The sequence below is a fragment of the Haliotis asinina genome, chromosome 7 (genome assembly GCF_037392515.1).
Source record: "Haliotis asinina isolate JCU_RB_2024 chromosome 7, JCU_Hal_asi_v2, whole genome shotgun sequence".
Classification (NCBI taxonomy): Eukaryota; Metazoa; Mollusca; class Gastropoda; order Lepetellida; family Haliotidae; genus Haliotis; species Haliotis asinina.
Window position 1 is genome coordinate 45,535,803 of NC_090286.1, and position 27,493 is coordinate 45,563,295.

The window sequence follows — 27,493 nt, forward strand, 5'->3', positions numbered from 1 at the left end:
TTGCATAAACACATTTGGAAAGTATAACATCTGATAGTTGTCAACAGATCTGATGTTTACAGTCTCTTAATTCGTCACCGAACAGCCGCGATGAGCAGCCGTTCCAAAACGTCCTCGAAGAGGAATGGCGTCAATGGTAATGGACACTCGGATGACCCTAAAGCACAGTGGAGTACCCAGGCATACTTGCTGGAGGATCTATCAGAACGGTTCACGCTTCCCCAGGTTGTGAGATGCACGTCAACTCTACTGACAACCAAGGACAAACCGCTCCCTGTCAATCTAACACAGCCGATGTTGCTGTTCGAAACTCGATCAGTGAGGCAACTCTTGGCAAGAAATGTTATGTACGATCCCCGAATCAGAAAGTACAACGAAACAGATGAAACTATTGTGATTCCGTCGGAGTATGAAGGTCAGTATTTATGCTGTACAAAAATAGTTAAGGATATTTGTAAATTTGTATTCATTCATTGACCTTGATAAAATATCAGTCATAAAAACACCAATATCCCTTACTTATTTTGTCCAGTATATATATGTGTCTATGTACATTTGTTAAGAGAGAAGATTGGGATGGGGTGAAGTGTGGGAAGGTGGTGTTCTATTCCTTGCTTGACTTAAATAATTAATTCTATTTAATGTCAGATCTCACCTTTCAGAGACGTACCTGACATGCTTAGAACAGAAGTATTGTTGAACGACATCATTTTGTCACAGTAGTAAACTTGGCAAAATATATGACTGTCTTTGGTGATGCTTAAAACCTGTGACGTGATAATACGATTCTGATCCATTTGATATGGTATCCTAACTGTGCCTAACGGCGTAAGACTACAGTGTTTCGGTGACCGTTTTCATCCCCGTACCGTTTGTAATTGATTGGTCAAAACCTTTTCCCGAATTCTCAGGACTTTCCTTATTGTTAAGTTGATGGTGTGGTTATATACATACGTAATAAGTAATACGATATGCTTTCTAATCCTATCATAACTCTTCAATGAACGGCATAACATATGGTAATTCTCCAGATTAAGGTACAATCCCTTTAAGTCGTGTATTAAGATGTCAGCTTCTGTAGGCTGACATAACACACTACTGTTCCACAAGTAGGGCTAGCAACTTACGCATGTAGTGTGTCATGGGCTGACCCCGTCACACAATAGGGGAATTATATAGCCAGGTGCCCCACAGAGAATGGCAGCTCTCCAAACGGGCAGAATAAAACCAAGGTATCAGTCTGTGGCGTCCTTTATGTCCGGACTGATACAAGTAACACATTCTATGCAGGAATTTTGCAGGAATTTACGATTAGGAAAATTCTCAATAAATACTGAATGAGGTTCCGATCTTTATACTGACTGAATATTCGCTATTTTGTTATTTATCTAGGTTATTATCAATTAAATATATTTATATACTTAACAGCAAAAGTAACGCAACGCTGGACTTTTGTGAAGTTTATAAATAGAAGACATAAACATGAACCCATAGTTTTATGAGACTCGATGTAGGGTACTTGTAGTAGGTCTAGGAGAGTCGAACCTTGAATTCTGTCTGACTTCCAAGCTGTTGGTACCCGTGAAGATCCGGGTTAGAACTGATCTTCAATAACCCATGCTTGTCTTATGAGGCGATTAACGGGTTCGGGTGACTTGGTTGACACATATCATCGGTTCCCAAATAGATGCTCATGCTGTTCATCACTGGATAGTCTGGTCAAGACCTATCATTACAGACAGCCGCTTTATATCTGGACTATTGCTGAATGCGTCGTAAAACTGAACTCATTCACTCACTAAGGGGAACTAAGCTCTTTTTAATGGCATCATTTGTGCAGAAACACACGAATTTGTATTTATAATTAAGAAAATGAATTGCGGTGACTTCCTTTTGAGAATTAATACTTTTTGAAATTGTCAGATTTACTTTTATGTTGATCATGAATATTATAACCATTATGATCTTCGTGTTAGCTATTCACCATTGTTCCTTGTGATGTTGGGACGCAAAGATAACTAAAAAAGAACAGATGTGTAATCATACGTGTATGTAAAAATAGGTACGACAGATCACCTGATCTGTTTATAAATGTTGTCTCTATGAATAGGCTCATTAATGCATAGACGCAAACAATGGGTACATGAGTTACAACAGACAGCAGGTGGGCAGACTTGTTACGCGCGTACAATGGCGAGACAGAAAATGACACAGTATGTCTCCTAAACCAAATGATAGCATAAAGTCAACCTGAAATAAGTTAACTGTATGCACGTTTGACAATAGTATACCATTGTGCAACAGCAAGCATGCATGGAACATTAATTTGTACTATATCTGGAGTTTAACACGGTCGTGACTGGCTATGCTGATAGGTTGCATTGTGATTAACGTCCCTTTCATCTATATGTAAATAGCTCCAAACATATGCATGGTGATGCATGAGCCACGCACCTGCAAACCTGCATTATACGGTGCATATAGGTGCAGTGTTTCACGTTCATTGTGGAGGAGTGCTAGTTTTGAAATGTAAAATGTAGTATCAGGATACTGAGGACATATCGTTCTTGACCTAATATATTTATGGTGCTTAAACTTATGGCACTTGGACTGTATATTGCTTACACGTAATTTTATTAAAACTCTCTTGGGTCGAATATGCCACGGGCTCCTTTCATGATAACCCTTCACTAAGGTTAACCTCAACTCCCATTGTATCATGGTGGAGGTCACATGAAATGGGCTTTACACGTTCTAACCATGTGGGAATTGAACCTGGGGCTTCGGCGTAAAACCGGCGAGCGCTTTAACCACTAGGCTACCCCGCCGCCCCAGGTAACTGTCCCCAAGGACAGGGACCACCTGGCACTTATATCAAGATAAGACCTTAAATTTATTGAGCATCAAAATTACTGCGTGAACAGAATAATGGGGGGAAGTATCGGAGTTGAACTATAAAACCGCTTACAGAACAGCACGAAAAGGTATGATTTACACTGAATATATGTATAATATTGATATCTTGCACTAAGGCTACCTCAGTGACTTACGATCACCTTAGTGTTTTGTGAAACGAGGTCCAGGTGCGTAGTTGTTTAATCCGATACCTAAGTCATTCCCAGTACCCCGATTCACAAAGAGCGATTGTGATGAGTGAGTTTAGTTTTGTTCCACTTTTAGCAATTTCGCGGTAGATGACACCAGAAATAGCCTTCACACAATGTTCCCACGTGGGGAATCCAACCCCACGTGACGGGCGAACGCCATATCCCCGATAAACTGACAAATTATGTACCCATGACGCGAGAAATCGCGCTTAGTTCTACTGACAAGTCATACTGCATCGCTCACTGGTACCCTAATGAACTGAGAAAGTATGTTGTATGTGCTTTGTGGTAATGAAAGTCATACTGCTTGCACTCAGCAGTTCTGTAATCTGATTCTCCTAGCGTTAAGTGTAGCTGAAAAATCATACTACGTGCGATTTGTGATATTGAAAGATCATAGTGCTTATGTTTAACGGTTCTGTACAAACAAAGTACTCGGTTACCGAGAAATCATCTTGCTCATATGTACTTACAAAATATACTGCTTATACTCTGTGGAATTTGGAAGTCATACAACTTCCGTTCACTGGTACCGAGAAACCATGCAACTTTCGACCGCCTCCGTGGTGTAGCGGTCATATATCATACGTGTTGCTTCCTGCCTGGCGCTCCGCATTGTTGTATAAAACAATCACCGCGCCCGGCATTGTTGTATAAAACAATCACCGCGCCCTTCATTGTTGTATAAAACAATCACCGCACCCGGCATTGTTGTATAAAACAATCACCGTTCGACTCAGAGTCAGTATAATTCGTTTTAGTGGGTTCTTCCTGCTTAAGTGCAGCATGGCATCTCAGTGAGCTAGCACTATAAAACCAGCTCAAGTCTGGACTAGTACAAGCAGACACACACGCGCGCGCATGCATGTTGTCATATGAGCGAGATATTCTAAAGTACAACGTTAAAACCCATTTCACCTCACCTCACCTCATTCTACTTTCGTTCAGTGGTACTAAGAAATCATACTGTTTATCTAAGTTTTACTAAGAAACCCTACTGCATACGCTGAATCGGACTCAGATATCATGTTGCTAACGCTCTTTCAAGATTCTTGTAAAATTCGCACTGTTTGAGCTAAATAATACTACGGATAACTGGTGTTACTTGTAACTACTAGTTCAGAAGAATAACATTGCTGTTAAGTAAAGGCTGGAAAGTTGTAATTCCACCAGCTAACGATGCTGAAAAGTCATAATTCAACTCCCAGTGGCCACATTGAACTATTGTGTACAATGAAGGGTACTGATAAATTAAGTTGCTTGCGTGCATTGGTCATGTTTCATTCCGCCCGGCTTAGCGCTATGTGATCTGAAGGAGAGTTTAAGTATGGGCCAATTGTACATCCCATAACCCTTTATCCTTGACCCTCATAGCCCAAATATTAAGGTAATTAATCTACCATATATCATCCAAACCTCAAGTTTCTTGGATTATCAAAGCCTCATTACCATCAAGAGCTTGCTAAAACCGTTGAAGACATTTAAAAACGTATAGATCTGAACAGCTGGGACAAGGATTTCCACTTGGTGTGCCGTTGTCCTTGATCGATCATCGATACTCTTTGATGATCGTTGCATGTGATTAGATTGCGTATCGATGTGTTGACGCTAGGTGTTACATAATCACATCAATGGTCCTGTTCGAAAGCGTTAACGAGCAGCAAATGGTCTTAAACGGCTTTGTAGTATAGATTTACTGTCATAACGCCATGTAATGTGTGAAGCCTGGGTCGATAGAGAAAAGATTATATCAGTTTTAACCATACATCGATTTCTTATCACAGAGCTGTTATGTATACAAGGATATACGCACCTCATTAATTCATCATTATCTTCACGCTTGTGTAAATCTGGGAAGTGATTGAGCTGGAACTGTGGGAGAAAAGCCCGAAGTAATGCAGACGTTTACCTCTTTGGAAAATCCACGAGCATGAGTATATGGTACAGACAAACCGATAGGCACAATCAAGGCCAAACGGGATTTGAACCTATTGTAGAACTGACGATACCCAATATGGACACTCTCGTTGTCTCGAACATAAGGCGTTGATATCATCACGGATAAATTTAACATGCCGTCTCGTTTTTAAATTTTTGTTTTGTTGTCGCATCTTTAATAGATTTGTTGAACATTGTTGGTGGATGTAAACAAGACGTGGCTCAGCCATGGAATTACATCAAGTAATGGATTTCTTAAAATTTTAATAACTCTCGTGTGAATGGAGACCCCCCCATAGTAAGGTGTGACACTTTTCCTTAACCTTGTGATTGACAGAAGTAGGTCTACATGAACATGAAAGATTTTATGCTTTAGAAGGCAACGATTAAGAATTTTATGATCTTGCAATGTTTGAATTTCGACTGGTTTGATATCAACGCCATGAAGGCTCGTATGCCTGTCTAACTGTGGCATTGTGGCTGGGACATATTTGTCCTAGTGTGGACGTGTTGATGTCGTAATAACTGTTTACTCTCCGTGGGTGCGGTGTGGCGTTCCGTCTCGGCTATATGCAGGTGTGGCTGAAATAAGAGCGTCTGCACCTGAAACCTGATATCCGGTCAGAATAAACACACATCGTCGTTAACAATGTCCCCCCTCCATAATGGCGGCTTGCATGTCATCTATCAAGACATGCTAAGGGATGATATTATGATTCACGTAGTTGGGCGCCAATGACCCGCACATGTCCAAACCCTCGAGCATGACCACACGGTCAGTTAAGTGGATCGCGTAATTTTTCATCTAAGACTTTTTTTTATGTGAGTCTGTATCTGGACGTTAGGGTATCCTGTTGGTTAAGGCGTTGTCACGCTAAAGATCCGGGTTCGATTCCCGACATGGGTACAATGTGTGAAGCCCATTTCTGAATATTATATTATATATTGGAATAATGATAAAAGCGGTGCAAAAATAAACTCACTGTGTCACAATGCCTTAGAACATTACTTTCCTTTCCGCAATGCGAAAGCTCTCAGTGAAGCACGTCTTAATATACCCGGCCAGGTTCTGAATCTGCTGTCTCATTCGGGCTCATTTTCATTTTAAATGGAATTATTCATTTCAGTCAAAAATTAATACATATTCAGAGACTAAACATTAGTCTACCCTTAGGCTTGCCAGAACAGAGGATTCGTCTTAAATCCCAGATTCATCCTGGCTCTGAGTCTAGGTTTGTCGGGGCCATGGGGAAGCCTAGTTCTTAAAGCGTTCGTTCATCACGCCGAAGTCCAGGTACGATTCCCCAGATGGGTGCAGTGTGTGAAGACCATTTCTCGTGTCCCCCACCGTGATATCGCTGGAATTTTGCATAAAACCAAAGTCACTCACACACTAAGTGTGTCAAGAGCAGGCGTTGCTCCTGCTGTTAACAAAGTCAGAAAAATCCAAGCCATGCCTCACTGTAGATTTTCCCCCATCGCCAAGGAGACTCGCCTTTCAATACAGTGGAAATATCCGAAATACAGCTCTTAACCCACACATCACTCACCCTGTTGAATCAAACACCGCATGACTGAATACGCATAGGTTTGAGGTAGATCTTGTGTCTTTATTTCAAAGAGTCCCAAAGAATTCCTCAGCATCGTTTTATTCTTGGCCACACAGATAATATTGACTTGTGGGTATCTGTGCGTGATTGTTGTGAATAGCGTATCGGTCGGTCCACATCCGCGAACACACCAAGGTAGATAATATTTCAAATAGTGGCCATAAAGCTGGTGATTACAAAACAAATGTGCTTCAAGGTGCAACAGTGTTTGTGTTAGCGGGTTAGGTGTTATTGCATTGGGATAAACATGTAAACTCCTGGGTGCACTATGAATGTGTATTATCCCCGCTCCTTTCATCACAATGAATTATTTGGGAGTGGGTTTAGGATTGTGTTTCGATTCGACGTTATTTGAGCATGGCCCTTCCGGAGTTATATCTGATATTGTCTGTAAAATGATGAAATACCGTCCTTACAGGTATTTCCGAATTTGTTGACACGAATACTTGCTATGGATAGACAACTTCTTTGTTGCAGCGGATGCGATGTGCTCGGTATGAGATCCTAACAGTTATCAACCAAATCAGTTAGAATCCACACCGAAAGGTCGCATCCGCTGACACAAAGAAGTTGCCTATTCATAATGTTCCTCTTCATAACACTTTTACATGCCACTTAAGGAAGTTTTTGCTGAGCAAGGAAACTGTCTAGGAATGAATGACATCATATCCGTTGAGAAATAAATAATATTTGGAAACCAACAGTAAATTGCAGTTTGTGCGTTGTGTCTCTATATAACATTTGCTCTCGCTGTATAGGGCCCCATCTAACACCATAGGGCTCACTCATAGGGTATTTTCGGAACTCTTCAATAGATCTGTGCCATTGGTTCGAGGTTACTTTATAGGATCATGGATGCCGATCCTCAAACCTATCCCAGTGCTGTCAACATCTGTTAGTCTAGGTTAAATTCGGTCTATCCGACCCGTTCGTCTACGGTTCTGCGATTCTCTGTGTTCCGTGTTCGTTGGTTTCAGATAAGAGGTAAATGTCCAGTGCTATTCATCATTTCGGGTTTTCTTTCCACACTAAGCGTTCATATTATAACTGAAATTCTGTTCAAAACTCACTCACCCACCTACTCACAATGTTAAATTAACTTATGTGATGATATCATAAGTACAATGAACCAACGTTGAATACAATAATGCCAAGGACTCAAGTAGCTGTGGCCAAGCTGGCATGTCCATCTATCTCTCTGTTTCCGTTTCTGTATCCTCCCGAGGGAGTTGAGAACGAAATATGAACGCCCTTAACCTGAATCCCATAGCAACATCAACACCACGCGACCTCATACCAGGACATTAATGCAGAGACCTCACCCTCCCTCTCCCCAGGCCCTTCCTCACACTTGATTACAAGTTGGCGTTAAGACACCCTGATCCCCTCATTGTGAGAACGCCTTTGATTGCAATTCCCTCAACAAAGCCGCCCAGTGTGAAGATGTCTCAGCTTATGTGTTCGCTTAGCTGGAAACCGTGCCCCTCAATATATATATAACATGGAGCAGGGAACATATAGGGCTACTGGATGACGGACTGTAACATGGGACAGAGAATATTGGAATACTGGATGCCCGAATGTAACATGGGGCAGGGAATATGTAGGGTTACTGAGTGTGTGTGTGTGTGTGTGTGTGTGTGTGTGTGTGTGTGTGTGTGTGTGTGTGTGTGTGTGTGTGTGGCTAAGCGGTATAGTTTATATCAGACATACCAGTGGTCGATATTATGAGCCACGATGCACGATTTTTCAGTGTTGTTGTCTATTTCGTCACCATGAAAGTCCCGGGGACCTGTTTTGAAACGAAAATTCCAGTTACGTTTGTCCAAGATCGTGAAGGTAAACAAGCCTCACTGACTGTTTTCTCTGTAGACGTATTCATCTGAAAATTACAATTCAGGACACACTAATGGCAATATATAAGCAATGTTTCCACGACTGTAAATAGTTAATCCGCTGAAATTGATTCACGCGACAATTTCGGGTTAGCATACATCTTGTATAAGTCCCCGTTCAGGCTAAATATTCGTCGGGACAAATGAGTGTTGATTATGCAGGCACGGTGGAGGTAAAGGAATGCAGTATATGAGTGACAAGTCAACTCTGGTCACTGGGGCAGTTCCAGAACATGACCTTACTTTTCTCTTGATAGAACCACTGGCATGTGTGACACGCAACGTTGAATGCGTATACGTATATGCAGTGCAGTGCCGGAAGCCTGCAGTAGGGGCGATGTGCACTTTTGGGCGATATTGTTTCCGGTCAACATTGATTTTCAGTTCTTCTTTCTAACAATTTTCACCTCTATGCTGCTCTTTACGCTCATTGGCGTGTGAGGGTAGTCGCCATTCTTTGGTGTTGATATGTCATATAAACTACATTCATTCTGCAGTCAGATACAAGATATTAGGAAAGGATTGATATGCCGTTGCAAGAGAACCAAGTGTTGATGAGGTGGATTGGGTCAGGTCAGGATCTAAATGCCAGAAGTTTTGTGCAAGCTCATTGAGCTATCATGCCGATTTTGATATTTGACTCAGATCCTACCGAAACAAACGCAATAATAAAAAGTACTGTAGTTTAACGTCTTTATTAATGTGTTAGGTCTCTCTACCCACTTGGGCACAGAGACGGTCAAAAGTAGGACACTGTTCATGACACATAAATTGCTTGATTATATAGATATAAAAATAAATTGTCTCGCAAAAAAAAATACATGTAAACATTTGCATTTGTCTTGAACCATTCCAGACGTTGTCTAAACGTTCTTATGATGTCTCCAAGACTGAGATCCAGAACCCAACTAAATGATATTCCTGTTATAGTTCTCACCTTTGAATAACCATTTCACATTTCTTTCTTGAGTTATTTTCTCTTTTCCTTTTAGCCACAGCCTTTTAGTTTTTATCAGTTTATACCAAAACGATTAGTAGTGTTGAACTGGGTCTTCTTTCTGGAACAGCGATCATCTTGAGGAGAGCTGGTATTATGTCTTGACCTTAAATGATGCCTTGTCTTTGTTAAAGATCAAAACAGTTCCTTTGTCTTAAAGACGTGGTACAAATGGTAGTACTCATCTATGACGGATGGGATACACTTGCACAAGCTCCAAGTGGTTTAGGCATTTGTTAAGCATGGGTACTCCAATCTAATGCATACAAGGAAATATAATACAGACATAGGGGGTGTCTTCCCTTTACATTTCTCTTACGTTTATCTATCATTCCGAAAAGGAGGACGCGTTGAATATTCCAAAAACACCTGTCCTGAAGGTTTTGCCGGAGTTACATTCAACGTTTTGACTTCCGTATCAAAATATTCTCACTTCGTAACTGCTTGTAAGTACTTAAACCGGGAACATTTAGGCTGAATAAATCCTATCTTCAAATCCTAATCTTCCAAAAGACTTCACTGCTAAGGACACGACTGCCCATATACCATTAGCCGGACAATTGAACAGGTGCGACGTAATGCCGACCTATACAATTATAGACATATCCTGTGAACGCAATACCACGTAAATCAGGACGGTTTATGAATCATAAGCCACAACCAGCAATACTCGCTTGTCTAGTATAATATATCTACGCAGTTTTCTCCAAGCTGCTTAAACGATGTATGTGTTTGTTGATAGTGGCTCTTCAGAACCACTAGGCCGGTAAATCCAATATATCCAATAAGCCAATCGCAACATAAATGGTGTTAGTGAATATTAAAGGGGATTCAGTTTCAAGTCGTTAGCCTCAGGTCGGTATGCGGGACTTCAGTGTGAAGCGAATCAGGTAACTGGTATTTCTTAAGCTCTACAGTGATGTAAGAGTTTTAGCAAAGGAATCGTAAGCGTGACGACGCCGTGAAAACAGGCCATGCCCCGTGACGAATATTGTAGTGTTCTACATTGTGGGCGTGAGAGAAGGGTAACCTCATCCCACCAGTTGGCATTTCAGATTGTACAACTATGTGCATTAATTTCAGTGAACAAGCCTTGTTTGTTTCGAGGATGACATTTTCAAAATTATGAATGCATAGTCTTACACTGTTTTTACTAGCGTACATTGCCAGGGGATTTGTTAAAGCATATTTCGAGATAAACAAGCTGTTTTGGAAGGGACGTTTTCAGGTGGAATTGCAAAAAACACTGTAGCAATGAGGACGTAGGTTCTGTGAAGTATAACTTGAGTAGATATCTAAAGGTTAAGTCTCTTCTCATGCGCCGCCCTCGCCGCTTCGCTTGGATTCCGAAAATCCAGGTGGGAGTGACGGGGTGGGGTTTGATGAAGATTTGAACGATCTATCCGTGGTACATCTTCGCAACTTCAATTAATTCTACGAGCACGGGTTTAATACCGAAATATTACCATTGGACAATAAGAAGCAAGGGAATGAAAATGCATTTGCAAGACACCTCAACGTACACCTCAGCATCATATCTCGAGTCTGGCATCCAAATACTGCTTCAGTTCGCCCCAAGATCGTCAAAGATGCGGAAGACCAAAAGTGACCACTTCCGCTCAAGACTGATTCATTCGGGTGTTTCACCTACATCACCAATTTTTCTACAGCAACAGACAATGCAAGATAGGTGCCTGTTCTTCGAAGAAGTTCCGAGCAAACCATGAGAAATGGTCAGAGAGAAGTGGGGATTCGAGCACATCGACCAAAACGACGTGTTCAATGACCCAACAGGGAATATCCATGGAACTTTGGGAACTGTTGACGTGTTTGGCTCAGCGATGAATCACGTTTGTTCCTGCTTTGACGAAATGAGAAAAAGCTTATCTATCGACGTCAACACGAACTGCGTTGATACTCCAACATATTTTGCGAGGGGGAGCGTAAGGGTGTTGGTGGCCATGTCCCACACGGGTAGATCGGAGCTGGTGGTGGTACAAGGTACAACCAAACCATGTTCCTCACCTTCTAACCGCCAGAAGGAGCTGTTTCGACATGACAGCACATAGCTCGTGTAACAGGTGCCTCTAGCCTATGCAAACGTCATTAAAATTGTCCTTTCCCTCCAAATCGCATGATCTGGACCCGATCGAACATCTGTGGGACGAACTTGATCGACGTGTCCGTAAACGTCACCGTCCTCCTCAGACACTTGCCCACGGGTTGAAGGAGGAATAGCGAAGAATTGCCCAAGTAGAAATCCGACGACTTGTGCAATCCCTTCCAAGGAGGTGTCGTGCAGTGACACCTGTAAGGAGTGGTGTCACCAGGTACTGACCTGAACGCCGCCTTGTGTCCACACATGTGTATTGAATGACCTGAATCAGAGTTAACAAAATTACATTATGTTTATCAGTGTGTCGCATTTCCTTCATCTATATATGTTCCAGCTTATTCGATTTATGTACACTTAAATACGTTTCCTTACTTTCGGTCTGCGCGTTTCTGGAAGAGTTTATACAGCTTTTGTAATCACGACATTCGCTGGAATCCAACTCTACTGTGATTCAGTGAAGAATCTTTACTTTGCTTCACATATAGTGAAATGTAGTGTTAGGGCAGGTTTAGTACCAGAAAGAGCCGTACATACATTGATAGTGACAATATAATGTGCAACCACCTACGGCGAAATTTGTTTGAAAACAAGTCCTCAAGTCTCAATCTCAGCCTTACCAATTAACAGACGTTTTATCGATAGCGGAGACTATTCTGTGATTTTATGTAATTTACACAATGAAATCAGATCAATGATATCGATCTTATTGGCATGACAGAAGTTTTCAATTTACGCCAAAAGGTTTTCGTCAACCTTGGCACTGTTTCATTACGTGTTTCCGTTGCGTATCGATTCAGTATTTTAGTTCTTTGGAAATTGTTTTCTTATTTCATAAATCTTCGTGATCGAGCATAGCAAGTTATTTGCCCGACTGAACCAATAGGCAGATTATAATGTCACATGTCTAAATATATCGACCGCATTGATGTTCCTATTTACTCCTTACTATTTATTGTGCGTTTCACGTTAACAGGATTAAAATGTGCAAAGATGATTAAATGTGTTGGTATGAAGAAATGATTGATTCAGTAGTCTCCATTGCAGTTATTATGATATGCAAATTACCTGGCACAACGCAGTGTACGTCTGACACTCATCCTGATTCCCGGGTCACTCTCTTCATCAATGAGGGACCCAGAAACCAGGATAGTCTGAAACTAGTGACCATTCCCTGCGCAGATCGAGAGTTACGTCCCTTAGCTAGTCTGTCCCCCTAGTCTCGGAACTACTTTCTTGCCCTCCCTACATCACTACAGGCCTTTAGTCTAGAGCTCCTCAGGTTCTACCATCTCCGTATATATTCACAGACTAAACTTTTGGCTAGTCTCAGCGCTGGGGTTACTCTCATTGGCCTCGGCTCACGCAAAACTGAGACCAAGTGGTCCAGGCCAGAGACGTTAACTACGTAGAGACGTAGACATCTTTTATGACCCCATCAATGATAATAGTATTACGTATAGTCACGTCCAGCTAGCCATGCTATTCCTTATGATACGGTGGGGGTTACGGTGGGGGTTGGGGTGGGGGATTGGGAGTGGGAGAGCCACTCTGAACACCTTTGTGGAAAAAAGTGCTCATATCTTTTAATTTTCGACATCTCTAAGGTATACGTTCCCATAAGTCTCCATTATTCCCTGGATGCCTTTATTACCTCCCTTGGCTGGCTTTTTATCCAATCAGGTGTCTACTCTGGGAAGCTGAGCGTACCAATCACTTTTCACCTTATCTAACCGATTAAACTTGGCTACGCAAACCATGCAGAGGTTCTTTGAAAGAGGTGGGATTTCTTGCATATACTTTTGTTTAAAAGTTTCTGACCTGTCAATTTGTCTGTATGATTTCCCCAAAATCTGAGTCGCGCTGCGAAGAAACCTTCGCACCTGCGAGCGCTGTATTTGTTGACACTGGCAAGCTCGGTTGTAACGGTGGCTTAGCTGATTGTGATAATGCCGATCCGTCGATGCATCCAGCTGTCGATGCATCCAGGGTATAGAAGCGTATCGGAACGTATACCCTGTAGATATCGAGGACGATTAATCTTAAACATTACAAAACTTAGGTCATTTCAATTTAACTTTGCTCATTTCAGTGTCTTGTTACAAAATCAGGTACATTACCCTGTTAGCGGGAAAGCGAACTTTTAATACTATCTTGACTGCAAGAATATTTTAACTTCATTTGTCCTGGTCCCATAATGTATCCCAGAAACTGTTCCCTTTTACAAGAGAATTTCTTGTCACACGCTCCGATATTCAAAATGGCCACGCCAACATTAGGCTGGGAGATTGAGTGTGCCACCGATAAACAGTTTGATGGGGTGAAAAAAAAACAGGTTTGGAAACTGCCGAATTGGTCAAACATACCGCATTGTCCAAGAAATGGATCATACTGCGTATTATTGGAATAATTTTAGGTGTGCCACCAGGGGATCTTAAACTATACCATCCATGCAATTTTAAAATTTACTGTGCCGTGCAAATTATGCACTATTTCGAGTAACTGAAAGCACATGGCCATCTCTCTTCATCGCCAGCATGTCATGAGTTACTAAAAATACTAAACTGAACAGAGCAAGGAACACGGATGATGCTATGGATGAGCGCTTTTTATGCGAGCACCACACTAAAGGGTTGTCCCATTCAAGGCAAAGGTCTCGTTACCTCTCGGACGAGCTCGTTTAAAATCTCGTTAGTAACCTCGGGTTTAGCGAGAGTTCCAAGGAGCATTTTTAAGTAGCATATCCATTATGGCGATGTGTCACAATTTTCTAAAATCATCGAAGCGTTGTGTTAGACGTTTCGTACCTACAGCTACATGACTCATGAACTAATAATAACTGTCTCTTTGAATACATCATGCTTGAAAGATGTTAAAGTCACCGCTTCACCTCTGCTAACTCCAAACGCATACATGGTCCATCCCTGCCGAAGGCGATACAGGTCGCCCTCCAGGGAATGTAAACTTTTAGAAAAATGAATTACATTACCGGCTTTAGAAAGAAGCACAAACAACTTACAGTACTGATGTAATTTTGATGATGTAGTTTAATATGTCATAAAACCGTAACAATTGTTCATTTAAACATCTTAACAAGTTATTATTACGAAAGAGATTTCCGGAGAGCACAAGATTTACAATCACTGTAGCGTGATAACAAATTTATAGATTAATAAAGATAAAAGATATACATATAAACGTGTCTTGTTGCGTAAAAAGAAATATGAGTTTAGGTGTCTTTCGAGAAGACATATATACATTTTAGACATATACCTTTTATATTTTTCCAGTTCAAAAAGTATGTTACATACGTATGTTACGTACCATAGGCTCAGTTACAACAGTCACATATATATCCCTGGTTTCCCGAGTTCAAGAATAGTATAAACAACGGTATGCTTTAATATATATTTACCTAGTTGTTGCATGAAGGAGAAAAACGGAGAAGAGTGACCATCAGCTGTTAATAATGTTTTGGAATCCTGAGGAAGGGTGATTTATGTTAAGTGCCCGGAATGTGGATGGTTATGACTTCATGTCATCACCTTGAACAAATGCGACAGTTAATAAAAACTAAACATTGTTAAAGAGGTCTTGGCTTTAACAGTGCGTATTAGCTGTAACATCCAGTAGAAACCGTCTTGGGTGGACGGCAAACCCCGTCATTTTGGTAGCGTGTTTCATTCAGGTTATTCAAACGTCTGTTTGTCGATCAACTTCCAACACAAATGTTATTGTGTATTTCAACCTGAAGGTTAAGGGTTACCCCCAGGTATGGTTTAATAACTGGAATGTCTAGACATGGGTTAAAATGGGCAGCAGATTGGGGAGCACAGTGACACTTTAGGCTTGCGTTATGATTCACATCTCTCCGTAATGCGTTATACAATGGTCCACATTGTGTGATGACGACCAGCGCTACTCAGTGTGATGGCCAGTGTTTGCAATACTTTAATTTGCCAGCCGGCCATCAGGGCCTGCTGCTTCCTTTATGCCCTGAATGAAAACTGCAAGCCCTGAATGAAATCTACAGACCCATCTGGTTAAGGTCAAAGCAATAAAACCAAATAGACTACACTGTATACAGTTTCTCACTGTTTCTACCAAATCAAGCGTAGCCTATGGCACACAGATGAGTGTTTGTTTGTTAGGTCGGTGTTGACATTCCTGCACCAAAGCGTAGAAGTACCAGGAAGTGAATGTGTAGGTTATCCTAACATGATGGATCGTGGATGATAAAGAAAAAGGGGGAATCATTCCAGTTGAGAGATAATTTACTGAAGACCGTAAGCCTGTACATATCTGAAACATATTGGATACACTAACAACCGGCGCTGGGCCACTGGGTCATTGGGCCGGTGGTTACGTGTTTATCGAACACCGGTAAATGCGTGTACTACCCGGAGGAATACCTGTAGTAACCGGGGGGGGGGGGGGGGGGGGGACGGTTTGCCATGGTGTCATCATTGTGTTATTCTCATCATATGCCATAGAGTGCCACACTCGACTTATGCCATAGAGAGTCATATAGAACCACACCCAACTTTTTCTACAGAGCAACACGTGCCATAAAGAAACCCACCCCTACTTATGCTACCATCCTCTATGGTATTACTCGGACATTTTCCTCTATATGTCCTGTGAAGCTTCCTATGGCATATATGCAGGTTTCATGACAGAACTTTCTAAAAAGGGTTCTCAACATATTCTGTGTCGGTTTCAGGTTAAAGCTGTGCATCATTGATCAAGACTCTTTAAGGAACCGTTGCTTCACGTTTACTGATGCACCACATAATGACGGCTATCCTTGCTAATGGCGACCGCAAACGCCTTGTGTGTAATTCACCTGTCAAATTGGGCATGTGAGTCTGATCTACCCCGATACCTGTCCCATGAATCAGCGTTTCACATCACCATCATGGATTAAATTATCCGTAACACTGACATACTCGGATGGGCTTTCCTAGACAGCCCATTAAATCGAATGTCATTTTAATGCGCCTTTATCTGTGTTCATAATGCAGACATATCTTGTTTATACATCTCCCAAAGGTGGGTGTATACAGCAAGGATTTTACAAATAGTTAGATGTGGAAACCAGATGATATATTCATACTATCTTCTCGCTGTGTCACTTTCTAACAGCCATAGGAGGCGGTGGGGTAGCCTAGTGGTTAAAGCGTTCGCTCGTCACGCCGAAGAGCCATGTCCGATTCTCCACGTGGGTACAATGTGGGAAGCGCATCCTGGTGTCACCCGCCGTGATATTGCTGGAACATTGCTAAATGGGCGTAAAATCAAAGTCACTAAAAGCATAATAAAGGCATTTCATAATGTCTCATGTAAAACGTTTTATTGATTTAAAATACTGTTACTTAACAATAATAATTACTACGTGAGAGTGATTGAGTGAGTTTACTTTTGCGCCGCACTCAGCAATAGTCCAGCTATATGCCGGAAGATAATCTGGAAATAATCGAGTCTGGCCCAGACAATCCAGTGATCAACAGCATGAACATCGATCTGCACAATTGGGAAGCGATGACATGTGCCAACCAAATCAGCGAGCCTGACCACCCGATCCCGTTAGTCGCCTCTTACGACAAGCTGATTCGCCTTTTACAGCAGGCACGTGTCGCTGAAGACCTATTCTACCCGGGGCCTTCACGGGTACTACGTGTGAATATGATAATAAGCCGTCATGATAACTTATAGAGAAGTTAATCGCCGAAAACTATCCATATGTCATTTTTCAAACTATAATTCTGACGACATTTGGAATCTTATTAACCTTCAGGGGTAGCCTAGTGATTTGACGATCGCTCGTCTAGTCCAAGACTCGGGTTCGACTCCCAACATGGATACAATGTTGGAAGCCGATTTCTGGTGTCCCCCACCGTGATATTGCTGAAATATTGCCAAAAGCGGATTAAGTCTAAACTCAGTCACTTACTCACCATTAACCTTAACTGCATTGGCGAAGGATTCACACTGATCATTTCATTATTTACTAACAAAGATTGACACCGATCACGTCATTATTCACTAACACGAAGATCCATAGTTAATGTCGCCTAATCAGCAAAAACCTCCACCGAATGTGCCACATGCATTGACCTTTAATGGAAGGTGTGTTGGGTGCGAATAAATCCTGTGTGCTCTATTTGATAAGATAAATAATTGTTCAATCGGATTTGTGCCATTCAAAGAACCGTTTCTGATGATCAGCGCTGTAGTCTGACTAATGATATTTACTATCCAAATAAACCCACCATTTGAATTGCGTTCACTCGTTTTTTAGCTCAATATTCGCCAATGTAAACACTTCACAAGTGTGGCGTGCTTCACTGAATTCCGAATCGTGTGTTTAACAGATTGTCCTACTGTATACACGTGTGATGGGGTCATCTGTAATTCTCTCAAAAATACTTACATTCTTAGATAATTGTAAAGAAAGTATTTTGTTCACACAGGTTCTGTTTTCTATACAAATGCAATCTTTGTTTACACTGGAAATCAAATACTGATGCATGAAAGGATACCAACAGTAACAAAGAAACACTCTGAGGAATTACAGTTGACAGTTTAATTTTCTAAGGTATGATGGAGGGGCAAAGGACATTTTTTGGTTGGGTTTGTATCGGTTTCATGCAGCGTAGAACTGTTTCAATTATGTTCATCAGTGTTTCCTTAGAAACACCATAGACTGGTGCAAATAGGAGACGAGGAGACTGTGAATGGATACAAAGGACAAGGCACAGCGTACACCTACATGGTCCTGCTAAACAGAGCCTAAAACAGATATAACCCACTGAAGGTGCTATAGTTTCAGTGCAGTTTGCTAACTAGTGTAGTGTATCTTGGCACAGTGTCAGATCCATGTTGTGCATTCCTTGTTAAAAAACCCTGGGAGTAAAGCAAAACACAAGCATGCGTAACTGGAGCCAGTCTGTGATAAGGTCAGGTGTCTTATTAAGATAAACAATACATAACATTGTCTGAGGGTAGGTGTGTTTGTCAGTTGTTCAGATGCTGTTCTTGTTCAGTTGTTCAGATAGACAATGCAACACATTGTATTTATAAAAAAAATAGTAACTATCAATCATGATGTCATTGTATCCAGTATTTTATTTTGCTTTTATCATGTATATTATGTACTGTAAAAAATATTATATCCCACTGTGTATTTGTAAACGATTATACATTTAACGTATGTGCACATTCATTTCCATGTTTGAATGTTGAAAATAGTTGTATTTACTCAATATGGTAGTTGTACACCACTTGATATAATGTTCACAGTGTGGTATTTGAATATTTCTCTTTGGCGAATCAGTACTTTAGAAAATTTGATTTAATGCTTAAAGATATATGCATAATACGTACATTTTAGATATTGACACCGTAATACTTCATTCGTTTATAAATCTGTTGTTATACTTTAAATAATGATGTATAAAGTAAACTTTGCAGATAGCTAAATGCTGTTTCTAAGATAGTGAAGAAGTGCACAGATGTTCGCTGAGAGTCCAATGTAGTTTTGTGGTAAACGTCATGTGATAGTAAAAAAACCGCAATGTCTTGTCAGAGCTCTGTCCATTGATTGGGGTGTAGTACACAGAATACAGACCCCAGCAGTGAGGACAGTCTAAGCCGATTAAGAATAATCTCAGAATAAGTATATGTTTGATAGTAAAGAACAATCCCATTAAAATTGAAAAGGAGACCCAGCGAGATGGAAGAAAGACGAGCTTTGGCACTTCAGGGAGGGCTAGACAGTAAGAAAAATATTATGGCTTACGGGCTGAAAGACAAACTATATTCAGTCTTGTGTTCCCAATGCATGACGACATGCATATCCTGTGCAGCGACTGCATTTCAGACTGACATGTCTACATTTTTTGTGTATACATAGTCATACACCAGGACAGTGGGAGACTTCAAGGACCATTTGCATACTATGATCTATGCTCAATGATCTATTCATTACCACACACAATATGCCAGACCCCGGGATACAGGTAGTGGATGGTGTGTTCACGCCGATCCTTCATGTCTGTACAGGGGACGAGTGTCTGAATGATGGAGCGACATGTGAGGCAGGTATTTCGTCAACCTCCAGGTGTAATAGAATATCCGACGTCCTTGTTCATTATGCCGAGAGTCTCCTACAGATTATGTTCTTTTAGTCTGTATATAGAGCTTCGCTGCAGGGAATATTTCCAGCAAATTCCCATTTTTACATTCTCCATTTAGTTATAGGGTGTGTCTGGCTTAAGAACCCCATGGAAATTGTTTCATTTATATGTATGAATGTATGTATATGTGTGTGTGTGTGTGTGTGTGTGTGTGTGTGTGTGTGTGTGTGTGTGTGTGTGTGTGTGTGTGTGTGTGTGTGTGTGTGTGTGTATAACAGTTGCGACAATAATTTTCATAAACTGAGTAGAACACGTTGTATTTTGATATTTTGCAAAAATACTGAAAACATCTACAGCTAAGTGTACATACTTTTCTCTCATCTTCCCGTTGATTAGTTATCAAATGACACCTGATTAAGCACACTTTGTATAGGTACAACTATTAATCCATCCCATTGATGGCCATGTCATACCTTATCGGTATGTTGTTTAAATTGTTGTAGTTTTCTTAATATTCACCGAAAACATTGAATGGAAACCATGTGCATGTAGCTGAGTTGAGTATTGAAAGCAACTCTAAGCAACTGAAATCATGAAAATTATTCTTTTAAGGGTTGATTAACATGCAAGTCTTTGGACATTTGACCGATGAGAACTCACTTATGGCCAACTACTGTATATGTTACCTTGTGTCCGCTTAATGTGAAGGGAAGCCCGAAGTAATGCAGTTATCGGGCGATCAACACTCGAGACACAACCCAGGAACTTGGGTAATATGTTGGTAAAGTGGAGACATTATCAGATGAATTTGGGATTTAAACCGCCAAAGGGACGCAACTCTGCATAATGATTTACGATCACTTCCACGTCGCCCTAAAACTATCACATCACATCACGACCACTAGACGACAGGATCTCGGGTTGTGATGTACATGCAGAGTTTGCCTCCTATACCCTCGTAGTTAGCACTTACTCCACCTAAACTCAGATAATACATATAACCCATGGCTGTGAGTGTAGGGGTGAGCGAGAGGGAGGACAGGGTGATCCTACCTACCCTGCTTTTTGACGGAATTACTGTAAGTCAACATTTCCATATTTCAACTTCCGGCGAGTGGGAGGACAGAATGATCTCCCTTTCCCTGCTTTTGACGTGATTACAGTATGTCCTCATTTCCATATTTCAACTTCCGCCCTCCATTCACCTGTTTCATTCTTGATCAGGATTACACGGCCAGCTGCTCTGTTTATCTTTGGCTGAACATTGAGCATTGAGGGTAAACGATGAAAGCTTATTGTACATAATGAGTGAACCAATTTATTTTAAAAACGACACTAAAATTAGTAACCTTACCACTCCTTTCTTTCTAATTATTAGTCTGGCTAACAGTCCTCGAACTATATCCGAACAGCCACTGCTGGGCTCTATAATAAATAAATCAAGTATAGATTTTTCACAGGTTCACAGGAAGGCTCCCTTCAGTGTTATTGTAGTATTTATTTATTATTAGACTAACGCGTAGACTCTTAATATACATGCTTTTAACTGCAACAAAAAATTGCATTTAAATTGAAAAGGAGCCCCAGTGAGAGATAGTGAACCAGAGAAAATCTAGACTTGCTGCATTTAGAGTTTAAGCTTTGCACGGGGTGGGTGGAAGGGAAAATATTAACCCTACAGATTATATGGATATATTATCCAAGACTAGAGGGTTTGATTACAGAATTGTGCAATGAGTATTTTATTTCTTTTCATAAAATTAGTTTTGCATAAGTCTTTATTGTTTAAACACAAAAAAATAAATAAATTGTTTTAAACAGAATACATACAGTATTCATATGTAATGGTGTCAGTCCAAGAAATTATAGGACATACGACAACATCCACAATCTGGTTCATCGCTCCCAGCTGACCTTTTGTCGATGGCAATAGATGTTTCCGGCGACCTTGGGGACACACTACACCGTTAATATGTCCCTGGAAATCTCCCGCGGTCCGTGATGGTCAATAACACAGATAGCCATCATGTACATGTCAGTATCCTGCTGTAGACGACACCCAGAGACAGTGTGGTCAGCGAGGTGTGTGCTTTCCAATGGACTCCCCACATGTAACAGAATCCAGATTAGCATCTCAATGGCCATGGGAGCCACGGGACAGCGCCCTGAAAGCGGCATTAGAGAACAAATGGTTATGTTGATCCGTTTATGAAAGTCATAGCTTTAAGACACAACAGCGCGACGTCGTGTATATGGAAAGTTTATATTGTTTATGTTAAGAGATCAACAATTTTATCACGTTCTGTCTGATACATGCATATAAATAGACGTTGATGTGCGAAGTAGATTGGAGGCAGATAGCTATACAATAGTTACTGCGTGTTACTGTCATTAAACGTAGGCAAGGTCATCGCAGGTTTGATGGAATAATAACGTAAGAGAACCTATAGTAAGCGACAGGTAGTAAAATGTTTGGCTATACATGGTTCTGTGCTTGCACGTTAACGATAAAGCAATGATATCGATGGTATCGTTCATTTGTCACTCATGTCCCTGCCATATAACCCCATCCCACCTATAAGGACCTCCACTTTCACCTAAATCCACATGAACATAGGGAGCATGCGCTGCTGTCGCTGGACTCATTATCTGGGTATCTTTGGGAAGGTCGTGGAAGATCAGCTGACAGTCCTAACATAGTATATACAATTAGAAAAATTTAATGGTTTCTTAATGTACAACAAAAACACCTCAGCCATAAGACGAATTTTGATTCATTATTTTCCCGAATACGGTTTACACTCAAAGTGAATCCTGGTAATAAAACATGTCACCAGGAAATTCATCAGAGGACGAAAAACATGGATCCGGTGGTCTACCTTATATCGCTGGAATATTACTTGGATCACACAACAATACTGAAAAAACAGGACTACACTCTCGAGTCATCTCTACATTATGTAGGTAATATATGTGTGCTGTTTGTTGACTGTGTCGCTTTTTCTTGCAGGACGGTTCGTCAGGTTAAAGTCTCGCACGGCCAAGGACCACACAGTCCATCGCTCCATCGAGTCCCTCGTCGCTTGTCGAGTTCCAGCCTTTCTTAACCTCACAAACATCACAGCGTTCCACCTGTCAGCACCTAACAGAAACTCAAGCGACTACCCCCGGGTGGAGTACACCCCAGGAAACGTCTTTATCATCGACAAGGTCGTCATGGGAGCCACCAAAGTCAAACCAGATCCCAAGGTCATACGTGCCAAAAACACCTTGCATGTCCAAGAGGTGCATTATCTCAAGTGTCGGGACGAGCGGGAGAATGACGTCATCATTGCTATCAACCATCCGGGGGAATTTACAGAGATTCTACCGAATCCTGTCATGGACGGGAAACTGTCTCTAAGATCAGCAGACATCATCACCAGCCAGAAGTTCCCGATGGTGGTCAGATACGTGTACGGAGGAAACAAACCGAGGCTGACTCAGTTTTCAGGATTGTTCACTTTGCTGGATTCGTTCGAGGAAAGAACCGTCGTGGCATGCGTACTGAACGCTTCCGGTTTCACGTTGATTGAGATTCCGCTGTCGTCACCTCTTTCGTTCCAGCTTGCTCTCAACAGCCATGACCTGTTCCCCATCACTCTGATGAAGAACGCGACGCGGCTGTGTGAAAAGAAGGCTCCGATGTTCAAGAGAGACATCAAATTTAAATTCAAATTTGCGCAGCAGATCCAGGAGATCGGCGAACACGTTCTGGACAGGTCTATCTCAGGGGAGAGTGTGGACATGGTGCCGCCAAGTGCCAGATACGCTGAAAAGCTTGGCATTACGCAGACTTATTTCTATTTATAGAAGGCTTGTAGGCGTTGCATCGGTTCGTTACTATCCAGTTGGATGATATGACCATTATATATTTAGGCAAAAGAGGAAAGTCTGTTTGCCTGAGACAATATTCTGACAAAAAGAGACATCGCTAATTTTCAGATAAAAGAGACAACATAAAAATATGAACAAAGCTTCAAGTTAATCACGAAGACCGCACCGGTCCTACAACAAGTTATAATCCGACATGTGTACAAAACTCCTACAGTCACAAGTCGGACGACATCTGACTGGATCCAACGTATCATTCAAATCAGAGGCATCAACAAAACTGAATATGGACTACTTTGAGTTTCTGTGACGGGGTGACTCATGACTGCATTACCAATTAATAAGCGTTTGTTATAGATGAGGGCATTAATACTCATGAATGAAACCCGTAAGCTATCCAAACTTGTGTGGGTTCTGCCTGGAGAAGAGGTCACTGGTCGAAACACGGTGCAATGTTACCAGTTACCCGCCGGTGTTGTTTCGATGTGTTTGTCAAGAAGGGTCCCACAGAATACCCATAACCTGGATATTTACGTACAGGTCAAAACGTGCGGCGTTGAGCAATATTCACTCACTCTGGTTTGGGGTGGGAGACTTTGTGGCGTTGTGAAATAAGACTAATAAACCCAAAGATGAGTGCGTCAAAATTGTCGCGTGGTAAGTGAGTGTATACTAGCTGATTCCTGGACCTTGGGACATAATAATTATAATCTATAATCAAAATATTAAGGACTTAGATTAACCTTACAGTATACCTTAGTAATACATGTAGATCTGCGGGCGTTACTGTGCAGTATGCCTTAGTAATACATGTAAATATTTCCGGTGTTACTGTGCAGTATACCTCAGTAATGCATGTGGATTTGCGGGTGTTACTGTGCAGTATACCTTAGTAATGCATGTAGATTTGCGGGTGTTACTGTGCAGTATACCTCAGTAATACGTGTTGATCTGACGGTATTACTGTGCAGTATATCTCAGTAATGCATGTTGATCTGCGGGTGTTACTGTGCAGTATACCTCAGTAATGCATGTAGATTTGCTGGTGTTACTGTGCAGTATACCTGAGTAATACGTGTTGATCTGAGGGTGTTACTGTGCAGTATACCTCAGTAATGCATGTTGATCTGCGGGTGTTACTGTGCAGTATGCCTCAATAATGCATGTAGATCTGCGGGTGTTACTGTGCAGTATAACTCAGTAATACGTGTTGATCTGAGGGTGTTACTGTGCAGTATGCCTCTGTAATGCATGTAGATTTGCGGGTGTTACTGTGCAGTATACCTCAGTAATACGTGTTGATCTGAGGGTGTTACTGTGCAGTATACCTCAGTAATACATGTAGATCTGCGGGTGTTACTGTGCAGTATAACTCAGTAATACGTGTTGATCTGAGGGTGTTACTGTGCAGTATACCTTAGTAATGCATATAGATCTGAGGGTGTTACTGTGCAGTATACCTTAGTAATGCATGTAGATAGGCGGGAGTTACTGTGCAGTATACCTTAGTAATGCATATAGATCTGAGGGTGTTACTGTGCAGTATACCTTAGTAATGCATGTAGATAGGCGGGAGTTACTGTGCAGTATACCTTAGTAATGCATATAGATCTGAGGGTGTTACTGTGCAGTATACCTCAGTAATACATGTTGATCTGCGGGTGTTACTGTGCAGTATACCTCAGTAATGCATGTAGATAGGCGGGTGTTACTGTGCAGTATACCTCAGTAATACGTGTTGATCAGAGGGTGTTACTGTGCAGTATGCCTTAGTAATGCATGTAGATTTGCGGGTGTTACTGTGCAGTATACCTCAGTAATACGTGTTGATCTGAGGGTGTTACTGTGCAGTATACCTCAGTAATACATGTAGATCTGCGAGTGTTACTGTGCAGTATACCTTAGTAATGCATGTAGATTTGCGGGTGTTACTGTGCAGTATACCTCAGTAATACGTGTTGATCTGAGGGTGTTACTGTGCAGTATACCTCAGTAATGCATGTTGATCTTTTGTACATTATATCCTTCTGTGCATGTAGCCTTTAATAATGCCTTTTTAATGGCAGTATATTGCATCGAAGTTCGAGTTGTGGGGTTTGTTCTTTACCGGAGATTAAAACTTGTATACTGAGTGGGAAGACATGAGATTATTTATTCGTTTGGTTATTATTTGGTCGCGGTGCCTCGGGGAGAAAGGTGTGTGTGTAAGAGAAAACCCCAAACACAGGGTTTTGCAGGATCATTTTTGGTAATGTATTTATGACCTACGTGTGGCGCTATTTTTACAGTACAAGTATCATGACTTAGCGTGACTTTTGAGCCTGTTGTTTATGGAGTCAGAACCAAAGTAAATTTGGTCCGTCAAAGAATTTTCCTTTATATATATTAACTTTGAACAGATTAATGTCGGAGGCAGCGACGGTTTACCAAACATGCAAAAAGATGTTTGTAGGTATGTATTTATAGACTAGAAATTCTGACAAGGGGGTGTGATACGTGAGGTAGGGCATACAAACGTCTTGAACGCCGACATCACAATAGTCAAGCATCTGTCAAATTGACCCCAACATCTGTCAAATTTACCTATCATTCGCTTGCATGTTTGGTGACCGAATATGTCATATCGTTTGTTGTGGATATGGTTGAGACATAATTTGCAGTTAAAGGGAAATTGTTGGAAAACATCCTTAAATTAATGAAATACGCACATACTGTTATGGTATTTATTTTATAATGTTGCCTGTATGTGTTATACAATATTTTATGTTCGAGAAAGGCCTGTGTGGTTGAAATAAACGGCGCCATCCTCTCATCGCCCTCTCATACGACAGACATGGGGTACACAGCGTGTATTCATCGGGCTCTGCATTTCATGATTTTGTGCATTCAACAATACTTACAAATAGGGCTGGCTGCAACTGCCGAAAATCTAAATGTTCTTCAATGGGAACCATTATTAATTATTATCTATATGAAAATTAATTTATCGATAATGTCGTACATGAACACTTATAATGAAATAGTTTTAAATTTTATTTTAAAAATATACAAAATTAGTGTTTATGTCTTGGGCTTCTCTTAAAGTATCTCCATTTTGCTGGTACTTCAAGTCTTAATATGTCTCACAACTGACGTGAAATGTTTTGATTTCTTTCAGATTTTTAGGCCTTTTTCTCAATGTTACTTTCTCCAGGAATTATCGATAATCGATCCATATTCATGGAACGATGATCGATCCCAGTGATATATATGTCGAAAGCCAGTCCTGCTTATGAAAGAAGCAGTAACGCAAAATACGTTATGTGTTGTGGTTTCATTGTCATTTTGTTATTATAATAGATACTAGAGAAAATATGATATTATCATGTAAACGAATGCTGTCAATGTATATACAAAAATGATGAATGTGTTACCAAGGTGTGACGTTTTAATGATAATGTGGAGATTTTGTCATCAAATGAAAAGTAACTGTCGTTTCATTGGCCTTCACTAGTCGGCCATCCTCTGTTACTGTATAACATTCCAACAAGTGTGGAACAGTTACCTCCCTTGTATTCTCTGATGTTATCCCTTTAAGCTGTTTACGCGATAATTCCATTGTTATGTCAATGTAATTGTGGTAATTATATGAAATATGATTTTCCATTTGCCCCGATGTCACAGCTGAAAGGTTTGAAATAATTACTAGTAAATCCTCATGAGAAAATGTAGTTCTTTCATATTGTGAAATGTACGTTTATGTGTTAAAACTGAGATTTCACCACACCTTTACAAACACAATAATAATATACGTACACTAACATAATAAAGATCTGAATGTGA

The 27,493-nt window shown here is 40.9% G+C and overlaps 1 protein-coding gene across 1 annotated transcript; it reads left to right on the top strand.

Annotated features, from left to right (window-relative positions):
- On the top strand, positions 1–27,493 carry LOC137291734 (uncharacterized). Its single transcript, XM_067823230.1, has 2 exons — positions 1–415; positions 22,809–27,493. The coding sequence occupies exons 1-2, from the start codon at positions 91–93 to the stop codon at positions 23,648–23,650; spliced, it is 1,167 nt and encodes a 388-aa protein (XP_067679331.1). The 5' UTR covers positions 1–90; the 3' UTR covers positions 23,651–27,493.